This window comes from Acanthisitta chloris, unplaced genomic scaffold (assembly GCF_000695815.1).
Source record: "Acanthisitta chloris isolate BGI_N310 unplaced genomic scaffold, ASM69581v1 scaffold43134, whole genome shotgun sequence".
Taxonomy (NCBI): domain Eukaryota; kingdom Metazoa; phylum Chordata; class Aves; order Passeriformes; family Acanthisittidae; genus Acanthisitta; species Acanthisitta chloris.
The window spans coordinates 5,946-27,196 of record NW_008671774.1 but is presented as its reverse complement, the minus strand read 5'-3'; the positions used below and the strand labels follow the sequence as shown (position 1 = coordinate 27,196).

The 21,251-nt window shown below is 36.1% G+C and overlaps 1 protein-coding gene across 1 annotated transcript in view; it reads right to left on the bottom strand.

Annotated features, from left to right (window-relative positions):
- Nucleotides 1-21,251, bottom strand: part of LOC103801782 (probable phospholipid-transporting ATPase IIB) — a gene marked incomplete at its 5' end in the record, with an annotated part of 38,993 nt that overhangs the window by 13,471 nt on the left and 4,271 nt on the right. Inside the window, 6 exons of the mRNA XM_009074210.1 lie at nt 1,181-1,351; nt 1,900-1,983; nt 3,130-3,222; nt 4,448-4,609; nt 14,103-14,351; nt 16,882-16,994. Coding sequence (XP_009072458.1) covers nt 1,181-1,351; nt 1,900-1,983; nt 3,130-3,222; nt 4,448-4,609; nt 14,103-14,351; nt 16,882-16,994 — 872 coding nt within the window. The remainder of the gene's footprint in view (nt 1-1,180; nt 1,352-1,899; nt 1,984-3,129; nt 3,223-4,447; nt 4,610-14,102; nt 14,352-16,881; nt 16,995-21,251) is intronic.

Sequence of the window (21,251 nt, the reverse complement as noted above, 5' to 3'; positions counted from 1 at the left end):
TTCACCCTCTCATAACCACTGTAAGCAGCCAAGGCTGTCCCCTCAACCAACTTTCACAACCCTGATCAATTCATCCCTGTTTGTTATTAAGAGTACTAGTAGAGCATCCCTTCTTGTTGATTCTTCAATCACCTGTGTCAGGAAATTATCATCAATGCACTCCCAACTTCTCCCAGCTTGCTTGTGCCCTCCTGTGCTGCCCTTCCAGCAGATATTGGAGGGGCTGAAGTCCAGCACAAGGACCAGTGTATGCAAATGGGAGGCTTCTTCCACTTCTTTGAAGAAGGCCTCTTCTACCACTCCTTGATCAGGCAGTTTGTAGCAGACGCTCACCATAATGCTGTCCACACTGGTCTGCCCACTAATTCTAACCCATAAATTCTCAACTGGGTCATCACTTGTCCCAAGGCAGAGCCCTATGCACTGCTGCTCCTCTCTCATAATGAGAGATTTCACACGTTCACTTCAAAGCAAAATAACTTACTCTTCTCTACAGGCTAAAATACCACAATGCGCCTGACTCAGTTTAACCAACACAAAACCCACACACCTTTTCAGAGCAGTGTCACACTCTGCTTCAGGCAAAATGTATATAATCTTTCCACTCCCCTCAGATATTGTTCGTATCTTCACTTCAAACCCTCTCTCAAAGAAATGTATTACTTCTAAATGTGCAATTGACAGGTGGCTAGCAAAGCCTGCCTATGAACAAAGGCAAACTCTTGTGCAAAGCTTTTGACACTGTCCCTTTAACATGATTTGAACAAACTCCAAGGACAGTTCTGAATTCTAGTTCAAACAAATCACCTTCTGATCTTTGATGAAACTTCTCATGAGCATCAAACCCGAAAACATTGTTGTCACACAAATCTTATGCCAACTCATTTAGTGTCAGCTAGGACAGTTTACTGTAGACAGTCAGGCGATAAATGACTGAGACACACATACATCTACTCATTGATAGTTTTCCTACAGAAGTAATCTTAAGATTAATGAAACCTGTGGTGGATAAGGGAACTTCACCCAGTGCCTTGTTTAGTTCTGCTAGTTCATGCCCAGAATGTGCTTATGACTTATTTCTTACTTTGAAAGAACCTGAATATAGACAAATATAATTTATGTCTTGATTTAAAAAGTTAATATATTATAAGCTCTTATGTCAGGAGTATGAGTTTAGTACCTTTATTCCAGCATTCCTTAGCATCTCTAGAGTTGGTCTAACATCTGCTTGCAGCTGATCTTCTACTCCAGTGAGACACAGCAATTCCATTTCTCGCTCCAAACTCTCTACAACAGCAGCAACCTTCAGGTTTCTATCATGTATGCTTAACTTTGCTTGGTTATATCGACTCTGCACAAACACAAAACCACTCAGAGTTTGCTACAACTCAAAGTATACATTCAGTCTACCAATCAGTGCTGGCATGGATTCATTAGGCTAAATGTTTGTCTTTAAATAACTTTAATGAAGAACAAGACTAAGAGCAATTTTACTTTACACCTGATGTTATACAAGGTTTTTCTGACTAATCACCTCAGGAAGATGCCTTCTGAAGAACTACTAAGAATGAGGCATCACAGCATCGAGGGAGGAATGCCCTTATCTTTGAGAAGAAGTAGATCTTTTTAGGTAATACTGAAGCTACAGAAATAACATTACACTAGTTTCTGGGAAAACACTGTCCAATTCCATAATAAAGCAGAACAGTATCCTATGTATGACTGCAGAGCCATTACTAATGAATGACAAAGTCTTTAATAAGTTGTGGGCCATACCTCAACTGTCAATATTTAGCTATGAATCATCTTTTTTTGCATCTTAAAAGAATAAAAAAGAGGAATGTTCTCCTTGAAGTAATTACATATGCTAAAGCACAAGATCACTCTGTCCTTTTATACCTCAAAATCTTGATACTGTTCTTCAGTCAGCGATTTTTTGGCAACAACCAGTGTACGCAGTCCTTCTCGTGCCATATTACCACACTAAATGGAACAAACCACAGAACAGTTATGCAAATATTCAATCATATGTACATGTTTTATTCCATATGCTAACAGGGTATATCTGTACTATAACTTTAAGGGTTCCTTTAAGCTCTTAAAATGCTTTGGAGACAACACAAACTGAATAAAAAGCAATTATACTTCAGGTTCCCCAAATGAAGTGGTACGCTATTGGTAAGCCAATTAGATTTCCTCTCCTAGCTTAAAGAAAATTTCTTTAAGGTTGAAGCTCTAAAACAAATTAAAACTACTTCTGAGGCACGTAACAGAGCTACATTTTCTTTTTCCACTGAACATACCTCTTATCAGAAAAACATCTACACATTAAAGATAGCCATGGAATAGCATGTCTTAATGAAAAACAAGGCTCTCCAGTGCAAACACTTATTGATTTGACCTAATAAAGCTAAATAAATTAAACAAGTATTTTACAATTAATTGTGCATCATTATCGCCAAAAGTAATTTTTATGACATTTTGCTAGGTCTTGAGGGAGTTTAATTTATTCATGTCCCTGAATAAATCAAACTGCCCTGCAGCAAATATTGATTCATATTGCCAATACCATTATGAACATACATGGTGTAATCATTGTATTAACATATTGTCTCTATGTAGGGTCAAAAATAAGGTGATTGCTGGTACCCACTAGAGCAACACAGTGAAAAATACTAATCAGCTTTGAAATTCAGTCACTACATTATTTGAAGTTTGAGAAATGTGGCAAAAAATATTTCAGTTTAGATGCAACCCTTATTAAACTCCGTAATTCATAATCATACCTCACTTATACAAGGGCATTTCAGGATAAAACAGATTTATAGCAGAATACTTCTCAGAAGTAATTAGGTTTTATGTGAAAGGTCAGTCAATGAAAAACAACTTTCCTTGTTTTAAGTAGGAACGTGTTCTGCTATGACTACCAGCTTTGCTTTGCCTGTAGAATTGGAAATAATTTTAATCCCCTAAAAACCATTCAGGGTATGTGTAACTGAACTTCAAAACCCATTATGGCATTGGCACAGATTTTCACTTAAACATATTCCAACAACACCTGGTATTTCTGTTTTTTATTTTTAGTTTTTACAAATTTTTGTTTTCATAAATTCTGAATATGTTTCTTACCTCTTCTTCCAACCAATCATTGTACTGTACAATAGTGGACATGGCAACATCTGCACCCTTCATGTAAAATGTAATTTCTCCTGTAGATTCATCCTAAAATTTTACAAAAGAAATGGAGGAGGGAGGAGAGAATATCTGCTTATACAGTCAAAACAATTACCTACCAATAACTTAATTATCTTCTGAAGGAGTCAATGGATTACTATATATAAAAGATAAAGTACTTTGGCAGGAAATAGGCAAATTTTATTACTTGATGTTACTAATTCAAATTACATATTTGATTCCCCTGAGATGCAGATCCCCTACTTTCTCATGTAAGAGGATCAGTTCTAACTGAAGTCAATGTGCCTAACAGATTCTTAGTGTCCCTAAACTAAATTTTAAAATATCATCGTTATGCCTCCTCTAACTACTATTTTGTTGCTTTGGTGGCAGATATTACCTAACCTGTTTTGGTTAGGTAGTATCTGTTTTGAAATCTCAGTATCTTTGAAATACCTAAGTAATTAAAAATTTACAAATAACTTAAGAGTAAATGCTTGTTAATGTTGTTTTAATGATGCAACACTCATTGCATATTCAGTGAATCTACACAATATAATCCAAATTAGGAGTTTCTAAGGTATTGTCTGTTGCAGAAGGAGGGGATTAGTCTGATCTGCAAACTTCTTAGAATATCTCTGAACACGTCACTGTTCACAGGCTCCTCAACTAATGAAACACAGACTTGCCAAGGTCTCTCCAGACCTGCCCATGCACTTCCACCTGAAGTATCCTTACCTAAGGCTGATGGCGTGCCTGGCTTGTCACCACAGGCAGATAAAAAATGGGATGAGTGTGACACTTGCTTAACTGGAACTTGGCACTGACCTAAACATCTACTGAAGCTGTTCTGCTACAGTGTCTGATTTTAGGCAGGGAGAAGGTAGAAATATGGAGTGTGGATGGCTTAACATTTGCCAAGGTTTAAACTTCCCTGTTGAAGAGGCAACATATTTTGGGTGAAAGGAACAAATAAAACATTAAAACCAAAGGCTTAAAGGCAATTTGCAGCACCAGAGGCTAAGCAGGAAGCAGTGAAGTTAACATGCTCCCATGTTAAGAGAAGAGTTTGTCCTTTACAAGGCTCCCTGCAACATCAGGTTAGCCTGATTCACCTACAACTGCTTGCCTAGTATTTCATGTCTATACTTTCCATTTGAGAATTTTGTGAAATGCCTTCCCTGAAGGATGAACTTGCTACTAAACTTGTAAGAATAAGCACCTAATACAATCATTTTTTGAGAAATCCAACCCAGGACACCTGCAAAATTACCCTAACTATGATGCCCATGCGCTTGCTCTCGGAAGTGAAGGGGAAGATCTGCAGGATATAGTACGTCAGGATGTGTCCACCAGGGGTCTTCAGCTGCATTGAGGTCAGATCCCTGTTAACCAGAGTGAGGCCCACACTCTCTGTCCACTGCACCAGAGCTACCTAAAGAAACACACACACACACACACAAAAATGGGAATAAAGGACATGTTTAAGTGTGAAAGGTCTATTACACTGTTATATCAATTAGGCTAAAGCCAAACAACTGTTACTAGGGTAAAAGTCTAAACTCTTGCAAGAATCTTGGAAAAAAAAAAATGAATAGCCGTAGACTGAGTACAAAATTTTAATACATCAAATGAGTTATTCTCCTTGAGAGCTTACAAAATTTCTTACGGAGAATAAAAAAACTTACTTGAATTTATTACTGAAAATGAGTAATTTAGATTATATTGTTCAGAAATAACAGTTTAACAAAAATCCCATACATATTCAACAATACGTCAAGGATATCCAGTAGAAATTTAGAAATTATGCAAAACCAGAATGCAATTTCTGTACCAACAAAGCCACCACAATGTAAGCAAAAGACTTTGGGAGTATTTTCATAAAAAGCATTTTATTAGATCTACAATTACATACAAGTTGAGACAATGTAATACGTAGTGAATAGATAAGCAATGGACCTTACTTTTAGCTTACTTTGCTCACTTGCATCATTCTATTACTTTGTTTCAACAATAATGAGATGGAAACCAATACCACATCCCACAAACACAGGTGAGAGTCCCTTCTATGAACCTAGAAATGCTGCATTGTGCAGTAATCACTATTAGCTACCACTACATGGCATCTTAAATGCATGCAGTAGAGATTCCTTTTTTAAAAAAATTTGCTGCTTGAAGTGCATGACATCCTGCTTCTACATTCTTCTATGTTATGCTTTAAATATCTATCACCACCACGTGATTTAGTCCTTCAGAAAATTAATACTTTATGTTAACTGCTTTACTGATGTTACTGTTTATGTAAAAGTCATATTCTATATCTAAATGGGAAGTTTCTGATGTAAAAAAATCAGCATTCTCAATCTACTTTTATTTTTCCAAATTTTAATCATTTTTAGAAACCAGATTTTTAAATTACCAGAAAGATAATTATCATGAAGTTCACATGATTTTTATGCAACCCCCGTTGCTACTAATCTCAGGTAAGATGAAAAAAAATGAAAATCAAGCAGTCTGATAAAAGACCTGCAAGTAGTAAAATCCCTAGGTAAGTTCAACAGACATGACTGATGCTAAGAATTTCATACAAAATAAGTAAATCACTGTAGCTTCTATGAAAATTTAAAATTGAAAGATAACCAACCTATGTGAACCCCTAAGAAACCCTAGCAGTGCCATCTGTGCAGGCCTCCCCAAATGAAAATACAGTGAGATGCAGTTACAGAAGAGATTAGAACACACTTTGAAATTTTCAGATTTTAAAATATCTAAAATTACAGTAGCCTTTGTAAAGACTTTTCTTCTTCAATGAAAGTACCATATAAGCTGTAAATGATCCCATACTCCCAAGGTTAATTTTCAATTTTCACAGTGAAAGGTTACTATTACATTCTGACCTGTAAATTGCATTTTGCTACTAACACCCTATCATCTCATTTGTGTCCTCTGCAGCTAGGACTTAAGTGTTCTATATTTGGTGACTCACATGTGTTTATTATTTCATTTATGCTTGGCTTCACCTACCATTTGAATTAGCATTTTGCAGCACAGTCATTTTGGATTCTTATACCTGACCTACACACAACTGCATATTTATTTTTTCTTTTAAATTGATCAGTGCAAATACCACACCAGAAACAGTCAATAAGGCTCAAGAGTCAAATACATGCCTAAAAGGACACTGAACAAACTTGAGAGCAAGACAAGAAGTTTGACTCTTGTCATTCAGAATGAATCAGAACAGCATCCAGAACAACACAGCCAGACTTAACCACTAAATATCTGAAGGTTTTAGAATGTACAATTTTTTAAAAAAATTACAAAAAAAGTATTTCACAAACAGCATGAAAATCTACATTACAAATTTTAACAAATAAATACAGACTGAAGGGCTGGCTATAGAGAGTTCAGAAAAAGGATTGTTAGGCAAGTGTCTCTTCTTGAGGTTTCCCCTCTCTTCAATACATTTCTGAAACCCTGCATCAAAATGCTCTTGCAATCTAGCGTGCCTAAATCAAGAGCACCTAGAATGCCCCCACAAAATGCAGCAGGTGTGGCTTCTACAGGACTTGACATATTGGTTGAAGTCAGATAAAGCAATCAAGGGTTGGACAAGCACAAAAGTCTTTGCTTGGTGATGCTACCATTTTGTCTTAAAAGAAAATCCATTCTAATGATATTTATTTGCTGATAAACACTAATTTGCTAACACACACACACAGATGAAATGTGTCAAATTTCCTGAATCCAGTTTAGGGGCTTATTTGAATATTCTTGTCTGGATTATCACAAAGCTCTCCACCTAGGGAAAATGGCTGCCCAGTAGACATGAACACATTGGTAGATAAAAGACATTACTGAGACACTGCTATGCACTTGAATCCACTAACTTTGTAGCATTCCCAGGACAGGTAGTGTAGATGGGAGCAAAGAAAGCAACTGTGGCTGCTGACTTGCTAGTTGTCTTCCTCATCAGCAGCAATCCAAAGGGTAAGGACAACTCTCATGTGACAATGTCAAAGAAGCAAACTCCAAATTAGGAATGAAGGGAGCAAATACTTGCATTGTGAAACAAAAATGCAACAGATCTGACACAAGTTACTGAGAAACACATCGTTCAGTGTTGCTTACCCCAAATCTTTCAGATGTTTCTAATTACCACATGTCCACAGTTGAGCTCTGGTTGTCTCTGTCAGCAGCATCTCCCCACTAGAGGCCACCTGACCCTCAGAGGTTCTACAGCTCACAGTCCCAAATATTAAACACTTCAATTACCAGGGCAGAGATTTCCATTCAAAGCCAAATTCAGAGATTTTTATAGGGAAACTGTCCCAAAGCAAGCAGTAACTGTGAAACCACATCATCACCTAGAGCAGTAGCAGCTCAGAAGGTGGAAGAAGCTTCTCTAAGCAGGAGGGTGTCTCTAGCTCAGTTGCCTGAAGAACATCTGTGTCTTGAGAGGGGCATGAGGAGGTGAAACTTCAAAAGCACCATTGTTACAGACCATGGCAGCATGTCTGAATATTTAATTAGAACATTAGTCTGATTTTTAACTTAAAATACACAGTAATCAACAATTAAAAAAAACTTTAGAATCTAAACATGCAAACTGATAGGCAAACCCTTCGTATATTTCATTGTATTGTTAACCAACCAAATTCTAAAGGAGGTTTTTTTTCAACTACGGTGCCAACACTTTTCTTTAAGCACAAAAAATTCTTCTAGAGTAAGTTCTATTAGCTTATGACTCCCATTTAAGAACCTCAATGAAATTAATGCTACAAATATTTAAGTATATGACTCAATAGTCAAAATTAAGGCCTGACTGTAAGATGAAATAGACTGTCCGTTGAAAACATTTAAAGGAACTCCAATATCTTTATTTACTTTCAGCTTAGGATGACAGAGTTAAATACCTTCCTACTCTATCTAGTAACAGGAGTTTGCTTCTCTCTGGACCAGTGATAGATGGCTTTAGGCCATTCCATCAATATGTACAGGACTGATCTTTACACAGCTCAACTCAAAGCCCATTTCTGAATTCTCCTGACCTTTCCATGTGAAGGTGAGTAACTTATACAACGAAGAGCACTCTCATTCCATCTCAGATGAACATCCTCCTTAGCTTCCGCTGGACCAACAGGAAATATCACTTATCACCCAGCTGTTTTACTAATTTTTGGGGGAACTGCAACACTGAGTGCTTTGCTCTGTAGAAAACCTAACTACTTGTCATCTTGGGAACAGGATGGCATGAAGGAGTCCCAGGTAAAGAAAACCTGATCTAGTCACTTGAGAAAATGAAACTCATCTTGCCTTTGGGCACACAGGATTATAAATGCCTGTGATGGATTTGAAGTGAGGTACTTGAAGCACCCTGCCGAATCCTGAAGACCTGCACTTACTGGATCTGTCCTTTGAAGTGAGGTACTTGAAGAACCTTGCTGAATCCTGAAGACCTGCACTTACTGGATCTGTCCTAAAAGGTTGTTACTGCTTGGCAGAAGACCGAAAACATGCTCTAAGGCTGCTTGCTTTAGAACCTAAGCCACTATTTTATTTTTTTTAATAATATTTTTTAGAAAAAAAGCAGATGTAAATACTCCACTGAACAAACAATGCATCCTCCTCTTACCTTGGTTAAACTGAAACAGAGATTGGATACTCACTTGACTTAAACATAACCTTCTATAAACCAGACAGAATAGTTTTGAATATTCTCTCATAGAGAGATTTAGACTGAAACTGTTAAGTGCATCCTGAGTGCAGATCCTGAGTGCATCCTCCTTTCACTGTTAAAAGCTGTGATGAAGAAACAGCTCAAAGAAGCCTCCATGGAGGCTGCCCTCCCCCTTCCAATGGGAGAGCTCTACAATGCGGTCGTGTTGCAGCTGTGCCAACGTTTGGCCACGTACCCTGCTGATCTGACTCTGATAGGCAGACACGACCTCCTGGCTTGAACCTGCCTCACTGTCATGAACTTTCCTTGCAATCACCAGGCTGTGCCTAATACTGGTTACTGTCTTGGGACCTGATCTTGACTTAGTGATTTACCTTCCTGGTTTGAATTCTGACATGCCTCATCACCACAGGCCTGTACAATAATACATACTCTCTCTTGCATGGTTTCCATTACAGGACATGATCTTTTCACCTTGCCTGGATATGGTGGGGCTTTACACCTCATCACTGAGGTCAATGCCTCTAGCAGCCTGGCTATCATGCCCAGCTCCTGGCTTTACTTTCCTTGTGGGCCAGGCTATCATTGCTGCTCCCTAGCAGAAAACTAGATCAGAAAACTATTGATCAGAAAACTGATCAATATTTACAAAGTGTTGCTCAAAACAGTTTATGACCAACTAATTATTACTTTCAATGTACAATATTCTTGTTTGAGCTAACATCAGTTTAAGAAAAAGATCCACTGCCTCATGTCTGGTGTTGGCTGTTCCTTCTCCACCTCATCCAAGAGTCTGGGAGTTCCATCACAGTTGTGCTGACGGCTTTCCTGGAGCTATGCTATGAACCTGACCACTTAAACTGAAAAAGAAGCCAAATAATAAAGTCTTCAAGGGTTTTGGCATCTATAAGGGAGCAATTTGTAGGGTAAGAAAGAAAGACTAGGGATGGAAATTTTGTAAGGTAGTTTTTCTCCTTAGAAGAATTCGCACGTACCCAACCTCTGTTTCTTTCAGAGTATTTAAGAGCATCTTCACTTCAGACAACAGGATCTGCTTTAGAAATCAGACTGTCATATAAGAGATTTTAAGTGTGGTATTTTGAAGGTAAAGCTATTGCTTTGGAAACAGGAAAGCAGCAGTGAGATTTCCTTTTTCCATTGCCTGAGTGTTTCCAACAGTTTGTCTGGATTGTTCAACAACAACTCATATATGTTTCCAGTCAGCGCAGGTTTGTTTATATTTATAAACAGTGATTTGATAACTAACATTTGCGGTCTATCACTTTTCATCAAGAAACTTCATAATTAAAATTAAATTATTAACTTAAAAATACAGCTTGATCATGTGAAAAAACTGCTGATCAATATTCAAGACAAGCTATGGAGTAGTTATTCTTTGTGGGTCTCGAAGGTCATGCAAGTGATGGTTTTATGCTACTGAGTGATTTGCTTTTCACAATACATTGACAAAACAACACAATTAGTCTTGCTTCAATAAGCACACACAATAAAATGAATTAAACAATACAACATGTCTCATACATTACAGCTTCACTTTTGTAAACCCAAAAGCTGCTTCACTAAGGGCATATAGTTTCCTTGTCTGTTTCTAAATGATTGGCTTTGTATCCTTGTAATTAATTTTAGCAACTCTGTTGTCTCTGGACAGAAATGTTGGCATTAAATAACTGACCACACTTTAAGATAGTATTTATATATTCAAGATCCTGGAATTAGAAATGCTTGAGAATATAACAGTGCAGGACAAAGCATAACCAATAAATGGCTGGTTTATGAGAGTAAGCAGTCATTAAAAATCATGACTGATCAACCTTTTCTGACCACAGGGCACAAAGGTCTTCAAAGGCTCCTGTTCACAGCATGCCCTGAATTGCTTGGGTCTCTGACCTTTGAACTCTATTGCTTTACCTACTTAGCTTATATTCTTTTATGATTGTTCATTACATTAAGGTAGCTGGCTTTCTACAGATGAACTGAACCCACACTTACGATGGTCAAGTAGGAGCTGTTTTCTTTTTCTTCAGTGAGTTCTCAGTGAATGTTTATTGTTTGCTATGCTACAGCTGTAGAGGACAAGTGACAGACAAATGAAACTTTCCACTCTTTCAGAGAAAATGAAATATTGATCACTTATCATAAGAAACAAAGAGCCTGGCATAAGTAGGGTTCACATTATGAATACAAAATCAGTTACTTATCTCAGGTTACTCTAACAATAGATAAATACATCTTTTATGATGAATGTACCTACTTCTAAATGTGCATACTTTGTTATGGTTATATTTTATCTGTATATGGATCCATACATATACACACAGATGTGAAGAATTTCAAATGAGTTCCTCAAGTCAATTCATTAAGTGTATAGTGTGTCAGCATATTACTAAACTGCTTCTTATACTTTCCTACATGGAAGAATAGTTTATACTTACTGTTCTCTGCTCTTTACATTCTATGGGGAGATCATGCAATATTATATAATGCAACAGATGACTGTGCAAATAACATCTTGTTTCAAAAGACTGCAATCAAGCCAGATCCATAAACAAAATCTAAGAGAACAGAGTTGTAATGTTGAGAAAATACAATGCATAAAACTGTTTAAGTCTATTAAATGATAATGTTGCTTATTAACCAAATATGTTGTGATAGGTCAGTGCTGAGGTTAAACAGAAAACATCAATTGAACCATTTCCCTAAATAAAGCTCCAGGGTGCAATATTCAAAGCACTTTATTCAATAAAAAATGCTTTTAAAATGGTACTTTGGTGATTGGGAAACATTGGCATCATCCGTCAACCTAACTGCAGGAAAGTTCAATAAGCTAAATAATGAACCATTTACATTATTTTCCTTAGGCTCCAGTGATTTGCAAACATTGCATCAATAGAAGTCTTAAAAAAATTATGATAAAGACCTGCTAGTCTTTAAACTCTTAGGCTTTTTTGCTGTCATGCTGCAATTTCTATGCTGTTTACGTTTTTTGGGAGGCTTCATATTTTTATAAAACTTCATTTAACATCAATTTCTCAGTATATTAAAGCATATTTGTTCAATAAGATATTGTTACTAATATTTTAGCATTATCTTTGAGAAACAAAAGGAAATTTAATGCTGTTTCAGAATGTCACTGTCATTTCACTGTCATATAGTTTCAATGTATGAGTTGAGATGCTAAAAAAAACATTATTAAAAGGATATCTGAGCATTCTATCCCTTGAAGGGCTAACAGTTTCTTTGTTGCAAATTTCCTCTTCCACTTCCCTTTCCACCCTGAGTCCCAGATCTGTCGTGTTAGCACTTTATCAACTTTCCTTTCCTCTTTCCAAGGTCAAATTCCCTACTGTCTTCCCAGGGCACCACTTGCATAATTCTTGAGTCATACAGCTGCTTCCTTTAGCAAATATAGGAGGAGAATTGCTCTTCATGGTAGCATTTTCAGGTTTCAAACAACTGAATGAATATACGAAAGTCCACAGGGAGAGAAGAGCAAACGGGAGAAAAAAAAGCTCACATAATCTCTCAATTGCATGTCTCTTCACCTGATTTAGTAATACCTTTGGCTATTATAGCAGAATGTTTACTTAATTTATAGTTGCCATCATATCTTCATAGGCAGATACCTGCTCGTGCAGTCATTCATTACATTCAGTAATACCTCACGGGTTCATTAAACTGATCTGTTTAGCAAACATGAAAATTTGTACACATGTGCATAATACAAGTCAAACATTATACAACTACACTAAAAAACTATATTTACAGTATACCTCTGGTATAAGCAAATGCCCTCCCAGCATTCTCAATTCATGATGCAGATCAACTCACACTGTGTAACACTACATACAGTATTATGGATTATTGATTTTAGCCAAATAGCAGTGTCCCAAGTTCTGCCTAGAGCTTATTGTAAAGAATGTTTTTTAAATGATTTAAAAATTATTTTTAAAAATGCTTTTAAAATGTTTTTGATTCCTGTTTTTTAACCACTGAGAACCAGCCACTTTATGTTCTACAATCCTTTGACACTATGAACTGTGTTTATAGCATCTAAAATACATATAATGCCTGCTAGTTCAGTACTGTGTGAAGACAGATTTAATTTTATTTCTTGCATTCCTAAAAACATTTGGTATAGACTTGTTACTTTTAGCAATTACAGCCTGCAGTTTGAAATGCTAGAGTTTTGTTAGCATTACACATAGTGACATATTAGACATGAAAACAAAATGTATACCATGAGTAATACGTTATGATGTGGCAAGATGAAGATTGTGGAAGAAACACTGCCTTGTGTTAGATCAGGCTTTCAGATACACACTCCCTTCTTCACATCTTGCAACAACCTTGTTTTACTTGTGACTAAGCTACTGTGGCTGCAACACCCACAGTACATCCAAGCTTCCGACAAAGCTACAATTTCTTTAAAACAAAGATGCCACTCTCAACCAGATCACTTTCAGAGGCAAACCAACCTCAAAATACTCTATTTCTCTGTTTTACTGTATCAGCTACATAGCTCTTTTTATACAGTGAACTTCCTTGAAATATGAGCTTTGCCTCTCTCTTCCAGTATCTTTTTAGATTGTATTTTAGGCAATCAATTTATGGCCCAAAACAGGATTATTCAGAACAATAACTCACATCCAATGAAAGAAGAGGGATTTGTTTAAAATTTGGATTTCAATAGAAGTCAAATGCATGTTTTTACTGAAATGGAGTTTAAATCTGTGCTACACTTGATGCACCTTTGACTGAACTCTGAAGGAATATGAAGCTGCGTAGGGTTTGAAACCCAAAAGCTTTTCTACAGGAGCGTTTGAAGTTTGCTGTTTCTTTTACTTCCTGTTAAGAATCTATACCTTCCAATAACTGGGAGCATCTCTAGCTAGTGTGCCTGGTTGTTCATCCCTCAAAGCAGTTTCATATTCCCTTTAACAAACATGGATTAATGTTTTGAGACTACACCTAATAACTTTAATTGCAATCCTCAACACAGTATTGATCCCAAAGCACAGAGATCTTTTAGTCAAACAACTGAAAACACTTTTATGCACCAAAGGAACACTAGATCCTTTCTACAGCTGTAGGAAAAAATCAAACTAGATTACTACTAATTTTAAACAAACCCATGCTCAGAACACACTTCTTTCACAGTTCTTCTCTTTTTACCTTAGCTTAGCCTGTTCTTTATGACATACTAATATTTTCACTGATGCATACTAACCTCATCAGGGCTGGAAGCCTGGTAAGTTCGATTTTCATCACTGAAGTCCTGATCCACTTCTGCATATTCTGTTTCTCCAGACACACCAGCTCGGGATTCATATACTGGGGTGACATTGTGGCAGAGTGCAATGGCCTTCACTGCCTCGTGTATCCGACTGCTGACGCTCTTACGCACTTTGGGTGCAGACGACTGAGGTTTCCTAGATGGTGTTGAACTCGTACTGTTTCCACTGTTCTGAGAGTGCACCTTCAAGACCCAACACAATGAATAGTAAACCAAAGTTCAATAACAGAAACAAAACATGAACACTTATATATATATGTATATATATGACTGGTCCCTTTACAAAGGTTGCTAAATGCTAAGGCTAGTAACCATGTATTGATTTTTATATAACCTTCTGTGAACTCATTCAGTTTGCGATTCACAAAACCCCTCATCTACTTTTCTTAGGGAATGATATAAAACTGTCGACATTTGTAGCCAGATTTCAGTACCAGAGCCTGAAAACAATTGAAAAATGTGAAATGAAAACAAGTATGCAAGCAAAAGGGCTGAATAGGCTGAAAAGAATCTGCAGAAATCCCTGCTACCTCACTTCAGATAATTTCAAATATTAGGAATATTTTAAATATTAATACTAATTTAAAATATTAGGAATCATTACAATACAAATATTACTGATTTAATTTATAACCTACACAATTTCTGTACTATTTTTGAACTAATGCAGTTTTACGCTTTTGCTGCAGGCTGAAATGTGTTTGTCCTTACAAGACTGCAACAATCTAATAAAATAATCATGCAAAATAACAGTTTGACACGTTTGAAGATCACATTACTGTTGCATAGCCACTAAACTAGCACTATTTTAAGTTATCCTTCAGAAATTCTTGAGCACATGACAGAACTAAACTTCCTCTGAAAAGTACTATATGTTAATAATTAGTTGAAAAGAAGTTGGGTGTTCTTTTTGGTTTGTGTTTTATTGGGTTGTGTTGGTAGTTGGTTGTTTTTCCCCTTTAAAAATCAGCACACTAAATACATCAGCAGTAGTACCAAAGGCTCTTCTGTTCACTACAGTGGAACTCAGAAAACCTCTTCAGAATCTATGCTTTTTTCCTCCTGACTGCAATCTGCTGAACTGTGAACATTCTGCCCATGAAATTACAGTGTTGTCTAATAAAGGGTTTAACTTTCTGCTCATCTGGCACTGCTTTTCAGCTACTGCTTTAAACCTCTGCATTTGCATTCTGCTAACGCTGATGCCATTACAGTCACAAATAAATTAAGCTGATTTACTCCTTCTGAATTATGTTATGTTTATTGATGCTTGTATAATTTAATTTCACACAAATTCCATTAAAGATTATGCCCTCTATCACAAAATGCTTCCAGTGGGGAAATATAATCAGGTTGTAATAGATTTGTGTGTTACATTAAGATGACAATAGTCTAGTAGGTCCACTGTAATAATAAAACAGAACACAAACAAGGGATAAAATCAATGTCACACAAGAACCACTGCATAGCTAACTGGCAGCTTCTATTATCATAGATTAAATAAAAACATCACCACACTTTTTTTTATTGAAACAATTGTTTAGTAGTTACTTGGTTTGTTATGGAGACTCCATCATTTTTCTGTTTTAAAGAGTTGCTACTAACACACACAAAATTAAAGCATTATTTAAACATCAAGTAGTGTTATATAAAGCTGAAAAACAGGAACTTCCAAGCAAAGTTCTTTTCATCATCTACTAATAACAAACCTAGGAAATCTTTTCCATTCAATTGATAAAAAGCCCCTCTCTCACATTTCTTACATTTTTTCCTTATTTTAAGTACATTATGGTTACTAAAAACTTGATTCACCATGGGTATCACTCACTAAATTTTACAGTAAACTAGTAAAAGCTTTAAGTAGTAAGAACTCTAGGAATTGTGTAATTCCTTTTCACATAGAATGTCAGATAATATTATTTACTGCTACAGTTGCTACTGTGAATACCCAAACTACACATTATAACAAAACTATGTTTGGGTGATTTTTAGGAACATTGTCAGTAGCAGTAACTTTCAGTAACCCATTCTGAATCAAGTTTGGACTGCTGATCTCTAGATGAAGGAGTTCTGTATTTCATTTCCAAGGCTGATTACTGTATCTCACTTACTAGTCACCTTACTTACACCTACTAAGAATTAGGCTGAAATAGATTTATCCAAGGAAAAGAATTCAAGAAGGGGATTTGTTGATTTGTTTAGATCGGAAATAATTAAGAAACTTAAGCTGCAAACTAAAAACTTATTACATACATTGCTTTTCACTGCTTTCCCTCCTGCCCCTCTTCCTAAAAGCTACAAAGTATGAACTGGGTCCAGTGTGGTATCAAATTAACATTTTTATTTTAAGCAAATGTGAATGGAGCCATAGTTCAAAACACAGCACAACTAAATACTCAAATCAATTTTTGATCCTACAATCCTTTTACAAGAGAAAATGAGGACACAGACAAGAAGGTCAGTCCACAAACCTAACTGGGTCAGCCAGTCGTGTTTATGTATCCAAATTAAGTACAGAAAAGAACTTTTATATACATTTTTCTTATCAAATTGTAAACAACATGGAAATATTAGTTAATCTATAATTTATTTCCTCTTCTATTTTATTTTTTTGTTTCAAAGAATAGAAACAAACCAGTACAAAGTCCTTCCTAATCAATGCTGTTAAAATCCCCTTGATATTAAAAGGCAAATAATTTATGAAATGAGATACCTGTGAATAAGAGTTTATAATATGACTCTGTATTTCATCCATTGTGTCTGTTCCATAGGACACAGTACCTAGGTGGAGGCGCTTAAATATCATCTCATTCTGTGTAAGTGTTCCTGTAATAAAGGAGAAGTATATCACAAAGCAGCAAAAAACACCACGAGAAGGCCACAAAAAATCCCAACCCAAATTGTTTTTAGAATGGAGGAATGAATCACAAGTTAGCACCAGTTTAGTTAATTAAAGGAATGCTTGTGGAGAAAGATCAGGGTTAGTCATACTGAAAGAAATCCCTGGTTCCACCTGCAAACTAATCCTGCCAATAACTAAATATGCAAACCTGATAGAAGACAAAACCCTTTTATGCAAAAGATAGAATTTGCAGTATGTGGATAGAACTGAGTCTCAAAAGTCAATGCAAGAGTTTGCACCTGGTAACAGAAAATCTAAAGAAAAAGAACCCAACACAAATTCCCCAAAATTCATACAGATATCCTGCACTTTGTGTAAGAAGGCACACATTCTCACAAACGAGCACAGTCAATGCTATCTAGAGTAAGCCATCAAGACCTAACATTGCTTACAAATTTGACAGATTTAGCCTCCAACCGGAATAAGGCAGAATGAACAAAATCAGTGTTTGCTGTGCTCATTTCACATTTGTAAGAAACTACAGGGTGTCAGTCAGACTGACACTGCATCCACCTCTGCCAACTAGTCACATCCTCTGGTTTGGAAAACCTCTAATTGAGAGGTCAGGGCTTCAGCCTTCCATGGTGGAGTATATGAAGCAAAAAGAGGTCACTACTGCCTAACTTCCATGGTCAGCTACCAAAAGACTATTTTGATAATGGCCCATCCTCAACCTTTTTCCCTATGGTTACTGAGGCATAGCAAACTCAGTATAGTGTAAGGCTTGTCTTATATTTAACCACACAGTTCTGATGCTAAAAAAAAATTAACATGGTACCAGAAGTGACATTATTGAAGCTTCTATAATATTTTTAAATGGAGGATAAAATACCGCATATTATTTTTATTCACCTAGACTATTTTTACATCATGTCTTTGTCCCCGTATGACAAAACACATGCTAAGCCACAGGAGAAGACAAGAATAAAAGCATGATGTATGCTCTAATTACTATTTGCAAAACAGAATTATTTGGCCAGTTAGGATCCAGTTTATGTACCTAATTAGGGCTAGAACTATCAGCAATCTTCAAAGATTCATTAGGGCTGTAAAAGTCTCATGTCTTTCCCACTTACACCTGAGAGATCTAACACTTCTACTGCCTGGGAACATCCATACAATGACACTTCATCTCAGGTATTGCACCACCACACTGCACTATCAAACCATGTCTTCCTGTTTTACCAGTACTAGATGATCATTCCAAATTCCACTCCTACAATTAAAAAAAAAGACACTTCCCATTTGCTTTTCCTTACATGTTTTTGAGGATTTTTCTTTCTACAGTCATATTTCTTGAATTTTTAAAACTATTTAAAGTAAGGTTTATGTGAAATGCATAAATTCTCCATAAAATATGCATAATATTATCAAAAATTCACATGAGAAGTAGAACATTCCCAAGGTTGGAAAACAGCCCAGAAGACAAAGGTCCTGATCTCTAGAATTAGCAAAGCAGAAATTTTTAGTTACTTTTATATGGGAGAACAAGATTATTTTTTTAAAACCATAATCATATAAAACCATGAGAAATTACTTCTTCTGCCTTTAGAAGCTGTACTTTTATTGAGACCTTTTGTTAAATTTGATTAAATTTTTTACTTAATTAGAGGCTAGAAAAATCCAGTCTCCAGTTTGCACCTGAGAAACATGAAAGTTTCCTCCAATAAACATAAGAAACTAAAATCTCCATTTCTAAAAGAATGCAAAAACAAAACCCACACACTTTCAAACAATATTCACTGCAAGAAATTTCCAAACAAATTTGCATCACCTTCCTTACTTTTCAGGCATGCTAATATCATCCCACTGCCCTTAGCTTTGCCAAGCTTTGAATCAAAATAAACACTCCTCAGGAGTTGTGAAACTAAATACTACTCAGAAGGCGAGACAGCAGGCAACTGTCAAACCCACTTCCCACTAGTTCTGTAATTGCTGCTCAGGAAAACTGAACAGGAAACAAAATTAGCCTATAATTATTATATGGAAAGATTATTTCTTCTGACACCATTAAATCAGTCCAACTCCATATCTTGCTTGGTGAGAGAAAGTAGATAGGTGGAAAATTTCTGTGTTCCACTCCCCTCTTTCTCAGCAAGCAGAGAAGAAAAGCTTCTGTGCCGAAAAGTATGGATTTTCCTATCTTGCAAAAATCAGGAGCCAGGGAAGGAGGTTTAGAGAAAAACAGGCAAGGAAAAAGAACCAGCTCATAAAGACATGGAAATAAACATTCTGGAAATCCTGATTCAATACTTGCATCTCTACTTATACAATCCTTTTTATCAGCTATGGTAATAGGAAACATCTATGACATCAGAAAAGAGGCTGCAAACCCACATGTACCTGCTACACAAAATTATAATCCAAACCACAAATAATTAAAATAAAAATAAAATAATAAAATAATAAAAGACACACCTACAGTTTGCTCATGTTTCTCAAGATAAATATAAGACTTTCAACATCAGCCATAATAAACCTGACGTGTTATTAGAGAAACAGGGGTAGCTGCAGTTATGAAAGTGCTTCCAAAAAAAGAGCTCCCAGCAAAATACACCTTTTTCAGCCATCCACATGGAAATTAAGTTTAATTGTGTGGACAAATTAAGAACCTACTTCTAAATTCTTCTAATGAATGAAATACCAAAATGGGACTCAACAAATTGTTTCAAATATTACATGATGCCAATCAGTCATGTTTCAACTTTAGCAGCAGTTCTGTCTTAAATTTTAGTGTTCTAGTTGAAGACTAATACTCCCTGACAAAACAACACATCTTGTACTTTATTCCCCAAAATACAAACACTTCAAATATCTAGAGACAGATTTTCTAGTATAGCCCACTTTTAGAACAAGAAAAACAACCCAAAACTGAGCTCTCTAGTCTGCTCAAGGTGGTACTACAGAATAGTGAAAGAGCTTTCTATTTCTAATAATGCTTTTTTTGAAAATGTAGTTATCAATTCCACACGTTCAAGTTACTGCTAATATGAAGTTATTAGAATAAAAAAAGCTTATTTTAGAAAAGCTTCCAGAAATCATGCTAATCAACGTATGTTGTACTACTACTATTATTAGACATTCTTAAACTTTACTCTGGAATACAGGTACCATGCAAGGTAAATATCCTGTCAAAAAGTTAGAATACAATTGCTGAAGAAAAATTTAGTGTGTTCTTTAATGAAGGCAAGCACCTTTTTTTTTCCCCCTACAATTGTATCATTAAACACAGAGTAAAGCAGGCAAAGAGGAAATTAATTTCTAAGGAAAAAGTCCTGAAGGCATCATTCCCTGGGTGGCAACAGATGTGATTCACAACAGAGCAGTAGAGATTTTTTTTGTTCTTGTTTTTTGAGAAGCAGATGCAGATCTTTCTGATCCTGTACTACGAGATGGCAATTTGGACCAATACCAACAATTTAAAAACTCCAAAACAAGAAAAAGCAAGAAAATATGTAGCACAGAAGAACTGAAATGAAGAAGGTAACTTTTCATAAAACATGAGTACTTTGTTCGAGTTATTTGCTTTAAACAGATAAAAAGTCAGTGTAAATGTGAACATTTAAGGAGATCAGGCCCAATGCTCCTAATAAGCAGACTGTTGGCAACAATATGGAGATACAAATTCTTTCTATGAACCCCGGAAAAAATGTAACCTGGTAAAGAACACAAAGAAAATTAAAAAACTCATGGTAAATATATATAGAACATGCCTGCTCACTTGGCTGCTCCACTAATGAATATGCCATAAGCATAATCACCACAAAACCTCAAACCAAATAAAATCTCAGTACAGCCCATTTAGAATGAGGGCAAAGACAAAAGAGAGCTGAGCTTTGTTTATTCTTTCCCGGGCATAATGTAACAGTAGAGGTAACAGGTAACAGTTATGAATAGCAGTACCTAAGTTCTCTCTGCCTTTTGCCTCCCACAAGCACAAGGCTAGTATACAAGAGCAACATCCATGCTCACTGGATACACCACGTATTTTCAGTCGATGGAAGTCCAATAGAAGACAAAAGGTAAGGATTCCTTTAACTGATCTACTCTGAGTACGTCTGGAAGCTTCCTGTAGGATCTATCCATCAAAATGTTCTATTCTTAGTGTGCCCTAGAATCATAGAGGTAGAAGTGTAACAGCAGTAGTGCAAAGATATATCCACCAAAGTAAAGGGAGGAGA